Source organism: Oculina patagonica, chromosome 12, assembly GCF_052425735.1.
Source record: "Oculina patagonica isolate OP01 chromosome 12, crgOcupat, whole genome shotgun sequence".
Classification (NCBI taxonomy): Eukaryota; Metazoa; Cnidaria; class Anthozoa; order Scleractinia; family Oculinidae; genus Oculina; species Oculina patagonica.
The window spans coordinates 28882382-28898239 of NC_135769.1; the positions used below are offsets into that span (position 1 = coordinate 28882382).

The window sequence follows — 15858 nt, forward strand, 5'->3', positions numbered from 1 at the left end:
GTCGAACTTTACATGTGCCAAATCTAATAATTAGGTTCGGCACATGTAAAGTTCGACGTTTGAATCAATTAGGCTCGACAGATTTGTATTGGGGTCTACCTGCCGTACTATCCGACAGGCCCAGTCGGATAGAACGGCAAAATTTCGACACCGATTCAGACGTCGCACTTTACATGAGCCGAATCTAATGCATATATTACGCTAATGTATTTGTAAATATAAGAGCTAGGGTCTGTGATTGGCTAGTGAGTGGTCATGAAGGCGGTCATGCATAAAATTTAAGGCGCCGCGTAACGCTCTGGACCGCAAAATAATCATGATTGCTTTCAAACGCTCAAACTCTCACTGTTATTACATTGCATTCGTATCCTGTTTCGTCGTTTGTTTTTGAATATATCTCTAAAATGAAAGGAAACAAAAAACAAGACTGTAAACTAAAGGTAGTAGTTAAATTACAGAACTGGTTAATACTAAAGACATTTTACCAAAGCCTGGCAACTGTACTTCAAAAACTGCTGTTTGTATTCTATTTTAAACCACAAGAAGATATGTTCTCCCACTGAACAGTGTTCTTGTTCATTTTATAAAGTGTGCGACTTGAGAAGTCATTGTTTTCCTCTGGACACAGAATGAGTTCGGCATATAAAAAAGTTCGACTTTTGAATCAACAGCCGAACTTAATTATATGGGTCGACTCAAATAGATATTAGAATCGGCACACGAACGACGTTTGACCCGGGCCTTAAATTTTACGCGACTGATTTGAATTATTGTGAAAATCACTTCAAATGTAAAGACACGAAGGAAATTTCAATCCACGGACTCATTTCTTGTTTGTTTATGTGTAAGATCTAACTTATTTTCGTGAAAGAGAAATTTGTAGCTGGGCCACAGGCTTCCCAAGCTCAAAATTCGTCTTTTTGATGTGTTTTTGAGCCTTTCGGGCGGCCGACTCTACATACGTGGTGTATGCGACAGCTTGTGTATATAGAGAAATGTATGGGAAAATCACGGGTTCTCTAAAATCGGGTAAATAAATATATATTTTGAAATAAAGTTTACCTACCTCAAATGTGTCGCTTACTTGTGTCTTGTGCCGAATTTGGAGTCATTCCGACGCCATTTAGCGAAGTTATTCGAAGTCGTTGTAGGAGAAACAACGACTTCGAATAACTTCGCTAAATGGCGTCGGAATGACTCCAAATTCGGCACAAGACACAAGTAAGCGACACATTCTTAGGCTAAACAGAGGCCAGGATGAGGCAAGAATAAAGAATAAAGAACGAATACAGTTGCACCTGGACATGTAAAATAATAGCAATGATTTATTTTAAATTTGATCATAAAAAGTTTTAGACTTTGAATCTTCTACCAGTAATGCAAGGTCCTCATTTTCCTGCATCACATAAGCCTTACCATTGTGTTTGGGTGGGTACTTTTTTATTATAACATCAGGAACTGTGAAAGCGCTTTTTAGAAACACCATCATAAATGACTTATTTCAAAACTTTAGTCAATGACTGCATAGCTGATGTAGTCATTTCAACTGTGAAAACTTTTTTCAACTCTTAAACAATTTGCCCTCTGCTTGTGGTCTTTCCATTTCTTGAGTAGATGATTCTCTGTGTCTTCTTTTATCTGGGGGACTCCTTTTAGATTGTATCACAATTCATGTTTACTAGGATAGCTCTTCGCCTATGAGATAATATTAAAACCTTATTTTACTAAGCTAATATCAAACTCTATCTAAAAGTAACTCTTTGTTAAATTTATTCTTGTAAAAATGCCAAAAATCTACCCGACTAAAAAAAAACCGTTTGCAAAATTGGGAATAATTTCGTGATTTGGGATATTTATTTTACTGTAAACTTGTCAACAGTAGAGCATTATTGATGTAAAATATTATCAACATCAACTTCAGTGATAAGAAACAAGTAAACAAAAGTTTTGTAAACATTGCACATTATAAACCTTTCGTAAATCCCACCGGCTTACTCAGGCGTTTTGTGTATATATCCTTTGCTGTAATGATCTGAGTTAAGAACATTTGCTTTAAAGACGAAGAAATTTCCCTTACCATGCTGGCGCTTTATCAGATTACATCTTGGATTTCTTCGCTGGATCTCCTTGGGAAACCAAAACAAGTGAAGACCCGTGAGAAGCTCGCTCGCCTTTTTTACAGCCAAAAGCGGTCCAATATTTTCCTTACATCTTAGGAGATGACGAAGGAGTAATATTAGAATTGATAACTTTCGATTATTTTTCGAAAAACGCGAAAAAAGACGAGCAAATTGCCGAATCCTCACTGTAATCTCTCTTCTCGCTCAGGCGCGGGTCAACTCTAGCCTCGCTTTGATGTCTGCGCGGTTACTATTCCAATATGGCGCCACAAATTTTCCCACAGTCCTCACACTAACACTTCGTTTACATCAAAATGAAATGTCCAGTCGATTTATACTTAATGAACAATTATTACATTCGCCCTTGTTGGCTACGAGTGGTTATAGCCAACTCGGAGTAAACGACGGGAACTCGCAGCTAAAAAATTCGACTTAGCTAAATGCAAATGCACAGTCGTCATTTTATATACGCACTGATGTGCGTAAATAACGAAACACACCATGATCGCTCAATAGAAATTAGATAGGGCTTGCACGCGCTATGTTATAAAACGCTCCATCGCTTTCCGTGCATGGAAACTTTTTTCCAGGATGGCTGCTGTCCAACTTTCTTTTGCTGATGAGAAATTCGGGCGAGAGTGGGCGGCATAAAGTCTTCTTGGTCACGTTTATTTCCCAACCCAGTTTCTGCTGTTAGAAAAAGATTTGTTTGAAGCGGTTGCAAAGACGTGATTCTATTGAACCTATTCAGCCAACTGAGGAACAAAATTCGAAACTACCGAAAATTTAGCAAACACAAAACATTATCGGCTCAATAAACCATTTCACAGCAAACATTTACATCACTCTGTTTCATTTTTTTTTGTTTACATTGGTGAGTCTACATTGGTGAGTTTGAACCGCAGTGCATAGTAAGCTAACCGCAGTACATAGTAGGCTTATTATTCACTCCACTTAGCCTACTATGCACTTCGGTTAGCCTGTTTACGGTTAGCTCTTTTTATTTGTAAGGGTAACACGACAGCCTCCTCCTCAGGCGCCTCGATTTTCGCTGCAACAAAGCGAGAACATAGCGAGCGCGATGTCATGTGAGTCAATTCAGATAAAGGTTTCGTCTGTTTGCGAGAAAGTATTTTCTTGGAAAGTCACTTTAGTTGTCATTAACTGTCTTTCTCATTTACTAAGTGCTTTTAAACAGTCACGTTATGTTTCCTTGAAACTCAAATGTCAACAAAAGCTTTCCCTGAATTTAACCAATTATCTTTAAATGTAACCATAAACAAACATCCTTCGTCACTCCTGCTTGGAACCCAAAAGCAAACAAAGCACTGGATCAATTAGAAGGCCTTTTACTCTAATGGAATAATTGCAATTTACTTTACGTGTAATAGCACTGGAATATGTTGCTATGGGAAAAAATCAGCTTATCAGAAATTTACCAAAATAATGAATCGACTCAAAACCAATTTCGCCACCCTCCAAAAATTGTGATCTGCAATCGTGAAACAGTTTCCCAGTTTCCAAATAGTAGGTCTCATTTCAAACAAGCAATTTATTACTCGCTAAACCCGGTTTCGTTAGAAAAACAACATTGCATGATCACATTTCGTTTCGTGATCTGTTATGGTAAACAATTAGCGCCATGTCATGTGAGACAATTCAGATAAACGTTTCGTCTGCTTTAGAGAAAGTATTTTCCTCAAAAGTCAGTTAAGTTGACATTACCTATCCTTTTCATTTAATAAGTGCTTTTAAACAGTCATGTTATGTATCCTTGAGTTTAAGATGTCAACAAAAGCTTTCTGAACTAAACTAATGATATTCATAGGTAACAACTGAAATTTTTCAGCGTTATGTTCGCCTTGTTTTAGCCTTAAATCTGAGTTTTAAAAATACAAGAATAACTGCAAGTATTTACACTCTCTATGGCTGCTTTTACTTTTGTTGAAGACTATATGATAAGTGAGAATTTGCAGCTTTTTGAACTCGGCGAAAATTTCTATATATTAAATATTAAAAAAGCCTTAGAAAGGTGAATGCAACTAAGCATGCGCTGTTTGCAGGCACAACTGGCGCCAGTAAGTCTAGATAGCTGTAACCAGCAATTAAACACAATTTTCGTGCTTGACAGATGTCAATTTTATATTTGATCGTTACTATCGAGGGCCACGTAAAGCACAGAAAGACACCGATTGCATTCAGTTCTTTACAGAGAGCTAACCAGTAACGAAGGCTTATTACGCACAAAAAAGAAAACACCTGAACGAGAAAATTCCACTGTGGTGAGTCATGTTTGTGGCTAGTTTTGCAATATTAATACTGATTTAGTTAATATGGTTGCTCTTGTTTTCGCGCTTTAAAGCCAAACGCGTTCATGAGGATAGTTTTTACTCAAAACCGTTCCTGTTCATTTTACAAAATACAAGGCTTATTGCAAAGCCGACCTCAAATGAAAAAACAATTATAGCAAAATCGTACATCTAAAAATTCAACGAAAACTGTTCATGCTAGAATTTCTTCTTCTTGGATTCTGTTAGTGAGAAAACCTATGGATGTTTTTAGCTTAATTATTTATTAGGCAAGATATGTCCTGACCGATCCTGAGACGATCGACGACCAGTTACCATTTTTAATTTTATCGCTTTTCGCCTTTCACAAAAAGGTCACTTCACGATTCCTTTCCTACAGCTACGAACATGGAACGTTTGATTGTTTTGCTTTCCTTAATTGGAGGCTTAATAACAGCTTCAAGGTATGGTAAATATGTATTTCAATTTCCAGCCGTTGAATTAAATTAACAATTGGTTCATGCTTTAGCGTGCACTATCGAGGTATGGTGTACGCGGGTTTTTTTGAGAGCACGAATGAGGCTTCTTGAGTGCTCTACAAACTTCCCAAGTGCTTTATAAAAGTAAATATAAGTAAAGAACTGGGTTCCATACTTAGTCTTTAATATTTGTCTGGACCGATCACATTCGTGGTTGTAGAAGGGTTTTGATAAAAAAAGTTGTTATTCTGGTGGTTGAATGAATCGCCCGCTGAATACTATATTTTCCCGAACGGTAGAAATCATAGCTGAGCCGTGTAAGGCCTATGAACGCGAAAACTTTCGTTTGGTGACTAGTTTTAATTTCATCGAACTGTTGTAAGACCTTGTAATTCATAGTTGGCCGTTTTTCCACGTTAGGGCCGTGAAAAAATTTCTTTTCATCCTCTGAGACTCACGCTTTTGTTGTCGTTGCTTGAATGAAGAATAACACACGTCAGCAGCGTGCACTACTGGATTTTGTGCACGCATAAGTATATAAACTGAATTTGTTTGTGCGACTCTGCTAGCTATTTTATAAACGCTTTTAGAGATCAACAATGAAAATTTAAACAATTGCTACCATAACTGTGTGAAGGTGTTGTAATTTGTTCACATACAACCGCGTTGCTATGTACAACCATATCAGCCATGTGCAATGAAGAAACATCAGCTTTATTTGCCTTTTTTAAAGTGCAACTAACCACGGAATTTTTTATTTGTTGAAAAAAAACCTTCATATTCCCTGTATTATTTCCTCGAAAAAAAATAGTGTAGCGTTTTTCGTTTCTTTTTTATGGGCTTTCAAATATTTTACGTACATTTTTTGATTGTGATACTCCGACTGTTGATAAAGATGAAAAGTTCATTTGTCAGGAGCGTGGGACAAAGAACTTCCAATGTTGTTGTGAGAATACAGCGAGCGATGGTTTGTGCGGCTTCGAAATATTACGAGGTGGAGCGTCACTGATTTATTTTTAATACCGAAATTCCAGTTTTTAGGAACACTCAGACAATGAAATACTGGTGTCGTTCGGAATAAAAACTATAAAGTTTCACATTTCTTATAAAAATAGTACGTTTACGAACTCTTAATCATAATTTACAACAAAACAATGCCGTTTACAGAAATAATATGAACTTTTTTTTAGCAGCCAGCACTTGTTGATAATTAACATATCTCAAAGCGGAATTTTAGCTCCATTGAACCGAATCACCAAGAAGACACGGAAAAGTGCATTCATTGATTCAGTGCAGGATATGTGATATGCTGAGTAATTTTTTCCCTTCCAACTGTGTAAATTCATCATTCATCAGTTGGTGATGGTGCTCTCGGCAAAAGAATAATTTTTTATACACTGGTTTCGTTTTTAAGCAATAATATCCAAAGCTAATACAAATATCCCGAAGGCTTATTTATTTTACCTTTCTGTTTCTAGCTATTTCCATCTATGTCATATTTCTCTTTCTGGATAAACTTCTTTTTTTTAGCAAGCCAAAGGTTCTGTTAATCCTTCCTTCTTCATACACCGCAGTACTCAGCCTTTGATGAGCATAGTTTTAGTCATGTTTATTAAGTTTACTTTTGCAAATAATGTCTCTTTTGTGAAATTATGTTAGACATTCTAATAACGTTGTTGCTTTTGTTGTTTTTTAATTTATACGCCAGGTAAACCGTTAAGACAAAACAATATCAGCAAAACAATATCAACCGAAATATATATAATTCATCCAAGTAATTATGAACATGAAAACAAATAAAAAATGCTTAGTATGGGTCTTGAAACAGCTTTGTTCTAGAAACCAGTGATCTTTGGCAGCGTCCGGCCTTAAGAAAGTGAAACAGTCAACTTCAGAAGTTGATAACAAATTAACCTCCGTAGCGAATTTGGAAAGCTGGTGTTTCGAGCACTAGCCCTTTGTCAGAGCTAGTTTATACCTCTTTTTGTTATCTGATGTTAGTTATCACATAAAAACCGCGGCGGCGCTATAGCAATTAAGGAACACAATATCAAGTCAGTATCACTAAAAATTAGCAAAGATACGCCCTTTGACCATTAGCCCTGAGTCAGTAAATTGAGGTTCAACTGCTTACAGCTTGCACGAAAACGAAACCAATACTAACATTTATATACATGTTCTTTCAAACTGGTTGCACCAAAGTTTAGAGTTCTTTTGAGTGCCATCACGGTTGCTGATTATAACGATGATTATTATTTGTGCTACTACAAATTAAAACGTTAAGGCCCCGCACATTTGAAACATGAATCTTTTAAATCGCATCATAAAACATTTTCTTTTCAAGACCAATATTTAGAGAGCTCGAGGGCCTTGACATTTCACAGTTGACAGAAAATTGAATGCGTCAGTCAAGATTAAAGATATACATATGCATCAGGGTCCTCATATTAATTTTTTTTATATAAAATAATACATAAACGCTTTTTTGGACAAAATTGCAAGGTCATCATTTGCTTAATACTTATTTTTACCTTACAAAAAAGTTTACGTGATTTTAATATGTATTTATCCCACGCTTAAGTTCTGATGCACGTACGAAATTAACGCATCAACAAGTGACGATTTTTCCGGTCAAGTGAGTTGAAATAAATGACACAATATGAAAGATATTGCAAAACATTTGTGCTCCACTCAACAATAGAAATACCTTTCATGTGTTTTTGAATAATTAGGAAGAAACTTTCTATATAAAGGACGCTACAAACAGATCAGTGTCGGTGAACGTCCTAAAGTTAATGCGTGCAGTACAGAAAGGTCGCTCCACGATTCCTCTCAATCAGCTACGAACATGAAGCTTTTGATTGTCTTGCTTTCGTTAACTGGAGACTTAATAGCCACTTCAAGGTATAGTAAAATTTTTCATTTTCTTTTCCAGTCGCTTGGAACACGTTTAGAGATCAAACAATGTCACAAACAATTGTCATAATTATTCAGAAAGGTGGTATGTATGTTGTAACTTTTACACATGCCAAACCCACATTGCTACAGGCGACCATATTACTCATGTCGTTAAAGTTATACTAGAATAGCTTTATTTGTTTTTGATTTCTTTTGGAAGTAATATTTATTTACAATGTTTGCGGATATTTCTTCACCTGTGACAAAATTTGATTGTTATGAGCAAAAATAGGCTGAGTCATGGAGTGCCCATAGCTCTTCGAAACATCACCTTGTCAGGCTATTGCTTTTATAAATCTTTTTTTTTTATGGTAAAACTAATAACTTATTTATCGATCAGAATAAAAATGAAAGACTTCATCATTTCTCATACACTTTACTTTTTGATAAACTATTTATCAGAACACAACAATTCAATTGGCAGAAACAATATGAACCTTTTCAATATATATGCGGGTGCGAGTAACTGCTCTTTTACAACAACAACAAGAACAATACTTTATTTACCCACGCGACACCTAGGAGCGCAAGCGCTCGTTAAAATGTGTGCGTGAACGCAAAGTTGTATAAAAGGAAATGTTTGTTAGAAGAACTGAAAAAGAACCAAAACCACAGTGATTTGCCATGAGCTCTTTGAGTGTGTAAAATCGCGTTTATAGATTAGATGATGATTTTATTGAGAGCCGAGAAAGAACGCCTACATCAATGTTGATAATTCGTTGTTGTTGCTGCTTTGCGGGCTTATATCGTCACTTCAGTTAACGGTTTCGTGAGCATCTAGATGCGGACTTTTTTCGTCATTGATCTAAATAATATAATTGCACATTCAATTCCCGCAAAAAAGGAAACAACAACAAAAATCATCCATTTGTCATCAACTGTGTAGAGGAATTTGTCGCGTCAGCAGTAAAAGTTTTTTTAATTTTTGCTCGCTGTTTTCGTCTCTAAGCAATAATGTTCAAAACTAATGCAAGCAATTGTAAACAGGCTTTAAGTGTTTTAAGCAATAAAAACAAAATAATTTAAAAACAGAAGGGACCAGTGTTGTTTGGTAGCATCGGCGAGCGACTGGAGGGATAGCAACACTTGTTTCATTATCATTGTAAGACTGAAGTTGAATAAAACTGATAAAGGTAAATTAAACCTCCGTAGCGAATTTGGAAAGCTGAAGTTTCGAGCGCAAGTCGTTTGTCAGAGCTGAAATGCACTGGTGTCGTAGTCTCGCAGCTCGATACTGTGAGCACCTGATATAGTTAGTTTAATTTATCAACAGGGCGAAACGACGCGTAAACTTAAACCGAGGCGTCGCTGCTGTTTAAAATATATTTTTAAACCCTGAAGATGTTATCATATCATATCAATATCACTCAATACAAGCACAGAAAACTGGGCCTGGGTGTAAGTTTGAACTGAGCTGTAACTATTTTACAGCTTGCATGGACACGAAAAAAGAATGAAGATATGTCTAGTATTTTAAGTTTGAAAGTTCTTCTTGTGCACTTGCTCACGAAAAATTTCTGCGTCCTATTATTTGTGTCATTACACAGACCGTTAAAGATTGAAGGCGTCGCACATTTAATCGAAAACAGTGTAGAACACGCTATCAATACTGATCACATAAGCGTTATCAAGCCCCGAAATCGAACAAACGAAAGCCGAAGCAGATATATACCATCGCTTTAACCAACCGAAAAAAGGAAAAATCATTGAAGGGTGAGCTGAATAACACAGCACTCAATGCACTTTGTGGGCTTACATTTGGGAATAATTTTACGCACGACAAGTTTTTACCCTCGTTCCTAAGTCGTTTCACGAGTGAAAGTAAGGGCCGGCTTTCTATGTAATCAATTCGACTTTTGTAAAGTGGAATGTACGTATGTTGTTTTCCTTAACATTCTGCATTTCCTTACCAACCCCCGTCCAGCCGTACATGTAAGGCAACGAAATGATTTTTCATAATAGAAAGGTAAATTCAGGACCAACCGTCCGACCGATCAAAGAAGACCACTCTCGAAGGTAGCCCTTTCTTTCTGGAAATATATCTGACCTGATGATACGCAACCTTAGATTCCTTTTTTCCGTGACGCTCCACAAATAAACTTGGAAAGATTTTAAACACTGCGAGTTGCCATATTGTCATACGACAGCATGCAATCTAGGCTCATTGAACTGTGTCCCTAAAATGTAAAGACCATATGTGATGGAATGTCTGATTGCAAAAAAGTTGCCAATTAATTACCCTGAAAAAGTCAGTCCTGGTTGTGGACGGCATTTATTTCGAAATTGTTTCTAGACTTCTATAAGAATGTACCAAAATGTTGGATAAAGTTTTCGTGAATTATAAATTATGTATTATGCTCAAGATAGCTCGGGTGGGTACTCAAAAATTTTTTTTAATGGAGGCTCCGCCCCGAGGTCCAAATCGTTACCCTTTCACATACCATTTTGGCAGAAAAGGTTACCCTTTGGTATAACTTCGATAGGTAAATGGTACCCCTCTCAGATACCTACAGAAGGGATACTCCATCTCTTTTCTTGTCTTCACTTGAATTACCCCTTAAAATACTTAAATGAATCGACCGTTCGGTGGGTCTGTTCGAGATATTTTGAAAGGTCCCCAAATGACAGTTTTCCCTACCCTTTTGTAAACTCCGACTTGTGAAATCCTTACCCTATTTTATACTTACAGCCAGGAATAACGTATCACTTTCCGGCGGGGCCTTCCTGCATAGTCCACCATAGGGATTATTCCCCGGTCCCATGGTCTATTTTCTCATTGACCGCCAGCATACAGCTAAATCACGCTGGCATCGAATTATGACCTCATAGCTTAAATGAGAAGTTCACTCCAGAATGGTCATATATTATTTTTAGGCCAATGAAAAGTTTACACAAAGATATGTTATTCACCAAAATTTCAGCCTCCAACGTTCGTTATAACCTTACAAAATCTTTCCCAAAACTCGACAACTGAACGCCGCCATCTTGGAGCAGGTAATGTATGCGTGACGTCAAAGAGCTCAGCCTGAAGGTTGGCGGGAAAATTTCAATAGTCGAAACTCCTTGTTTTTTGTATTTCTTGGAGCTCTGTTTGTGCAAAATGAAGCTGCACAAACAGGCATTTTGACAAACAAAAGCCACTTCGAAGAAACAAATAGTTTCGAGTATTTATATTTTCCCGCCAAACTTCAGACTGAGCTCTTTGACGTCATGCATACATTACCAGCTCCAAGATGGCGGCGTTCAGTTGTCGAGTTTTGGGATAGATTTCGTAGGGTTATAGCGCACATTGGAGGCTGAAATTTTGGTGAATAACATATCTTTGCATAACCTTTTTATTGGCGTAAAGAAAATAATGGCCATTCTGGAGTGAACTTCTCCTTAAAGATAGTGGGATGTATGCATCCACTTGTCACCACACATTTACAGGCAATACAGTTTATTATCGACACATTGCTACTGCCTGTTATTTTGCATGTAGTTTCTTTTTGATTTTTTTGCAAATGAAAACAATTTGTGAGTCAAGAAGATTTGTAATTTTAGGCCGCCCTTGCTAATCCTGCACATTAGGGTGATAAATATCTTTCCTGTTGTTCTAGGTATGCATCAGCCGTCAACTGTGATGTCTCCCTTCCTCAGCACTCCAATCCAGTCTGTAAGGCCATCAGGAATGCTGCTCTTGCTGAAAACAAGAAGACCTACACTTTGATACACGACCCAGCTTTGCATGGCTTTGCTCTGTTGAACATGACCGCGCAGGAGCTGGGAGCGGTTGCTCTGAAAGACCCGTTCATGAGATATGTTACAACAGCATATGTTGGAATGACACAAGCGAGCAGTAAAGTTTTTGATACGTACATCAACATAACACATGGACAAGAGTTCACGGAAATCGCAGATTATCTCAAGTTGTCAGCGTTTTTCCAAACATATTTTGAGCCGGTAGTTGGGGTAAATACTACATTTCTTTTTGGTTTTTTAAATTTTTAATAACATATACTTAAGTGTATTTTAATTTTAGTTCTACGTTTTATACATGAGCCTCTGGCTCGGACATTGAGGGAGACCTCGTCCCACGTATGAACAATAAAATTGTATTGTATTGTATTGTTATTATCTATAAAGAATACGATACCAGAGTTGAGAAAAGCTATTGGGTCTGGTAACTAAGGTAAATGGCCAGTCCAAATTGGGTACATTGTTGATATTAAAAAGTACATAAAGACTTGAAATTTATTCAAAGGCCTTGTTTCTTTACGAGTTTGCGATGTCAATCCAGCTTTGTCATCATCATCAGCATCATCATTTGATTGGTTAACAGGAAATAGTATATGAGCTCATATACCATTGACCACAAATATGGTAGCCAAAACGCGTGAACGAAAACAGCTGGGGAGCTCAAATATTGCAATTCTTCGGGCGTTTTTAATAAAACAATTATTCCACTCGCGCTTGTTGGATATGAGATGATAGCGAACTCGGCGCTACGCACCCCGTTGACTATTTACCATCTCATATCCAACGCGCTCTTGTGGAACTGCTGTTACATATAACAGCCTATTGTTCTGGTACTTAAAAATGAAAACCGAGGATAAAAATCTACTTTACTTAATATATTTTTTCTCTTTTAGGAATACGTGAGGCTACCATCCAAACACGAGGCGTTTATTAACGACAAAACTAAATGGATCAGTGATAAGATCTTCACTCAGCAGCGTCTGGCAGGAGTTAATCCCATGTCAATCAAAAGGGTGACAATTCACGGAGAAGGTAGGACTGTTTCCTGGGTAACCATTAATACATTCCAGTACTTTTTTTCACATCAAATTACGTGATGACAGAAAAACAAACGTGCGATGGACACACGGAAAGGGGACTGATGAACAATTAAATAATCAGTTAGCCAGAGACCGGAAGAAACCCATCATTCAGAGAAATCCGCCATTCTTGTAAATGTCCAGGCGCAGATCGCCTGCTTGAATGTCCCTCCGTACATTGGATAATTCAAGTTTTACAATGTTCCTACATCGATTATAGCTGGTCTAACATATAACTTTGGCGATGCTTGGCAATCTGGCTAATATCATAATTTTTCTACGTAGGTATTATGAATTCGTACTTTAACGTTCCTTCTTGAATGTACTAAAATAGATGTTGCTGCATAAACGAATGTTTCTTTGTCGGTAATAATGCAAGTTTGATATCGTCTGTGTATAGCTATAATGTTTCTGCCTCCCTGTCATCTTACCTACTTTAACCTCTATTATAAACATGTCCCTTATGACTGGTATAATGCCACATGCTCTTAAAGTTGCCGTATTAAGACCACTTCTCAAGAAACAAGACGCCGATACTGAGCAACTACAAAACTTTCGGCCAATCTCAAATCTGAAATTTGTGTCTAAGCTGATAGAGAAAGCTGTTGCTTCGCAATTAAACGATCACATATTGAAGCACCACCTTGGTGAGACATTTCAATCTGCTTATAAAAGATTTCACAGCACAGAGACAGCCCTTGTAAGAGTTCACAATGATATTCTTACTGCTATCGACAACAATAACTCCGTTATTCTACTTTTACTTGATTTATCGGCCGCCTTTGACACTGTAGACCATTTCATCTTATTATCAAGGCTATCTACTCGGTTTGGGATCAAAGGAACAGTACTTTCTTGGCTAAAATCATATTTAACATCACGTACACAGTTCGTTAAAGTCAATAACAGCAGATCTTCTCGACGTTTCTTGGAACGTGGAGTACCACAAGGATCAGTCCTTGGTCCTCTCTTATACTTACTGTATACATCACCTCTTGCCGACATTATTAAGCGTCACAACTTAGAGTACCATTTCTATGCTGACGACACACAGCTTTATGTGGCGTTAAAAACTGACAGTCTTGATAGAATGGCACAGTGTAAAACTTCGATTGAGCAGTGTGTCTGTGATATTGACAACTGGATGGCTGTCAACAAGCTCAAATTAAATCAAGAAAAGACTGAAGTTTTTCTTATCAGCTCAAGGTATCGCCCTAGGCCTCCTTTAGAGTCTTTTCAAATTGGCAATGTGAACGTTGTACCCACATCCTCAGCTCGAAATCTGGGCGCTATTTTTGATCAGTGTTTTAACCTTGAGGAACACATCAAATCAATCTGCAAGTCTTCTCATTACCATATAAGGAATCTAGCCAAAATTAGAAAGTACATTGATGAAGAGAGTGCCAAAACTGTTGTTCATGCCTTTATTACTTCGAAGTTGGATAACTGCAACTCACTGCTATATGGTCTTCCACAGCATCTACTTTCAAGATTACAATCCGTTCAAAATACGGCAGCTTGAATTATTACACATACTAGGAAATTCGATCATATTACCCCTGTGCTTAAGAAGCTACACTGGCTACCTGTCCGCTATCGTATAATTTACAAAATTCTCTTACTAGTCTACAAAGCTCTCCATGGGGCAGCGCCTTGCTACATGCAAGAGTTACTTTACTGTCACACCTCTCGGAGATTTTTAAGATCATCTACACAGCACCTTCTGGCGACCCCCAAAGCAAAATTAAAAACATATGGAGAGAGAGCGTTTGCCGTGGCAGCCCCAAGGCTGTGGAACACAATCCCACTTGAACTTAGATAAAGTCCTTCTATTGACATTTTTAAGAGACATTTAAAAAAGTACCTTTTTAAACAGGCTTTTTAATCATTATAATTTTTTTAGGTACATTTGAACTTATATTTGTAAATATCCGTTTTTAAAATTTTTAGAGCTTTTAACTTTTTAACATCATTTTATTAATATTTTTTTATTGTAAAGCGCCATGAGCAATTAGTGGATTTTGGCGCTATAAAAATACTTTTTATTATTATTATTTTTTTTATTATTATTATTATTATTATTATTATTAATGTTCCTTCTTTTATGCAATGTACGGCGTTATAATGTCCCTATTTTGATAATATTAATATCGCTAAATTCGTCATATTCCTTATAGAAAAAAGGAGATGTACAGTAAAGACAGAAGACGGAAGATGGTGTCATTTTCCATTTACCTATCGTGGTAAAGTTTACCACAAGTGTACCACTGTTCGCCATCATAAAGCTTGGTGTTCAACTGCAGAAAAATACAGACCGGGCAGATGGGGAGTCTGTGCAGGTAATATAAGAATTCAATATGTAATCGACAGGACTTAAAAATTCCAATGTTCAAATATTTTTTTTTTATCTATTTATTTTAACTATATATTTTTTTGTTTATCTCATTGTTTAGAGGAAGACAAAAGCCCAGAAGAGGAACGTAAGTCCTACTATTAACTGACTTATATTTAGCAGTAATTAAAAAACAATGAACGATCGAAGCAAGCCATTGCGGAAGTATGCTTTAAATATAAAAAGGGTAATTGGCTAACTACCTCCTGCCAGTTGGGATTTTTTTATTTTAAACTGAAACTTGTTCTTTGGCAAAAGAAACTGAAGCACAAGTATATTTGTTATTCCAACAGTATTGTTGAACCGTTTTTTTTACTAACTTATTGTTACCTTTTCAGAAGCTTTGGACTGCACCGTTAAAACAACAAAAGGCGAATGGTGCCATTTTCCATTCACCTACAAAGGAGTGAAATATGAAGAATGCACAAGAAAGGACTACTTTGCACCATGGTGTGCTACAAATGATAAAAACAGATGGGGTGTCTGCGCAGGTAATAGCTCACATCTTCATAATCTTCATTTGGACGTGTTACGAGTAGCCCGGGAAGTTTTAAGCTTTAGCAAACTAGGATGGCTTTTGATGTCGAGGTTCATGTTCTCCTAAAGCGAACGATATCCCATCCTGGGTAGTAAAGCAGGTCAAGTCGCAGGTTTGTCGGTGGCGTTTAAGAACCAGATTACACAGAGAAAGAGGTTATGTACTGTCTTAGGCTGCAAAGAGATCATGGGAAAAAGCTCCTTCAACGTACAGTATTAGAGCCCAAATGTAATCATTTCATTGCTGAAGCATTTTTTTTCTCTTCT

At 37.0% G+C, this 15858-nt stretch overlaps 1 protein-coding gene across 3 annotated transcripts in view; it reads left to right on the plus strand.

The window, feature by feature from the left end:
- The window catches only part of LOC144634034 (polyunsaturated fatty acid 5-lipoxygenase-like), a 30195-nt gene that overhangs the window by 3874 nt on the left and 10463 nt on the right, over positions 1 to 15858 (plus strand). Inside the window, exons 1-7 of one of the 3 annotated variants that reach the window (XM_078492973.1) lie at positions 4186 to 4402; positions 4783 to 4872; positions 11445 to 11796; positions 12477 to 12615; positions 14840 to 15001; positions 15116 to 15142; positions 15393 to 15545. In XM_078492973.1, the coding sequence (XP_078349099.1) occupies positions 4817 to 4872; positions 11445 to 11796; positions 12477 to 12615; positions 14840 to 15001; positions 15116 to 15142; positions 15393 to 15545 (889 nt within the window). In that variant the 5' untranslated portion in view covers positions 4186 to 4402; positions 4783 to 4816. Of the gene's footprint in view, positions 1 to 4185; positions 4403 to 4782; positions 4873 to 7640; positions 7792 to 11444; positions 11797 to 12476; positions 12616 to 14839; positions 15002 to 15115; positions 15143 to 15392; positions 15546 to 15858 lie in introns of those variants that run through there. The other 2 variants (XM_078492972.1, XM_078492974.1) reach the window with 2 other exon arrangements.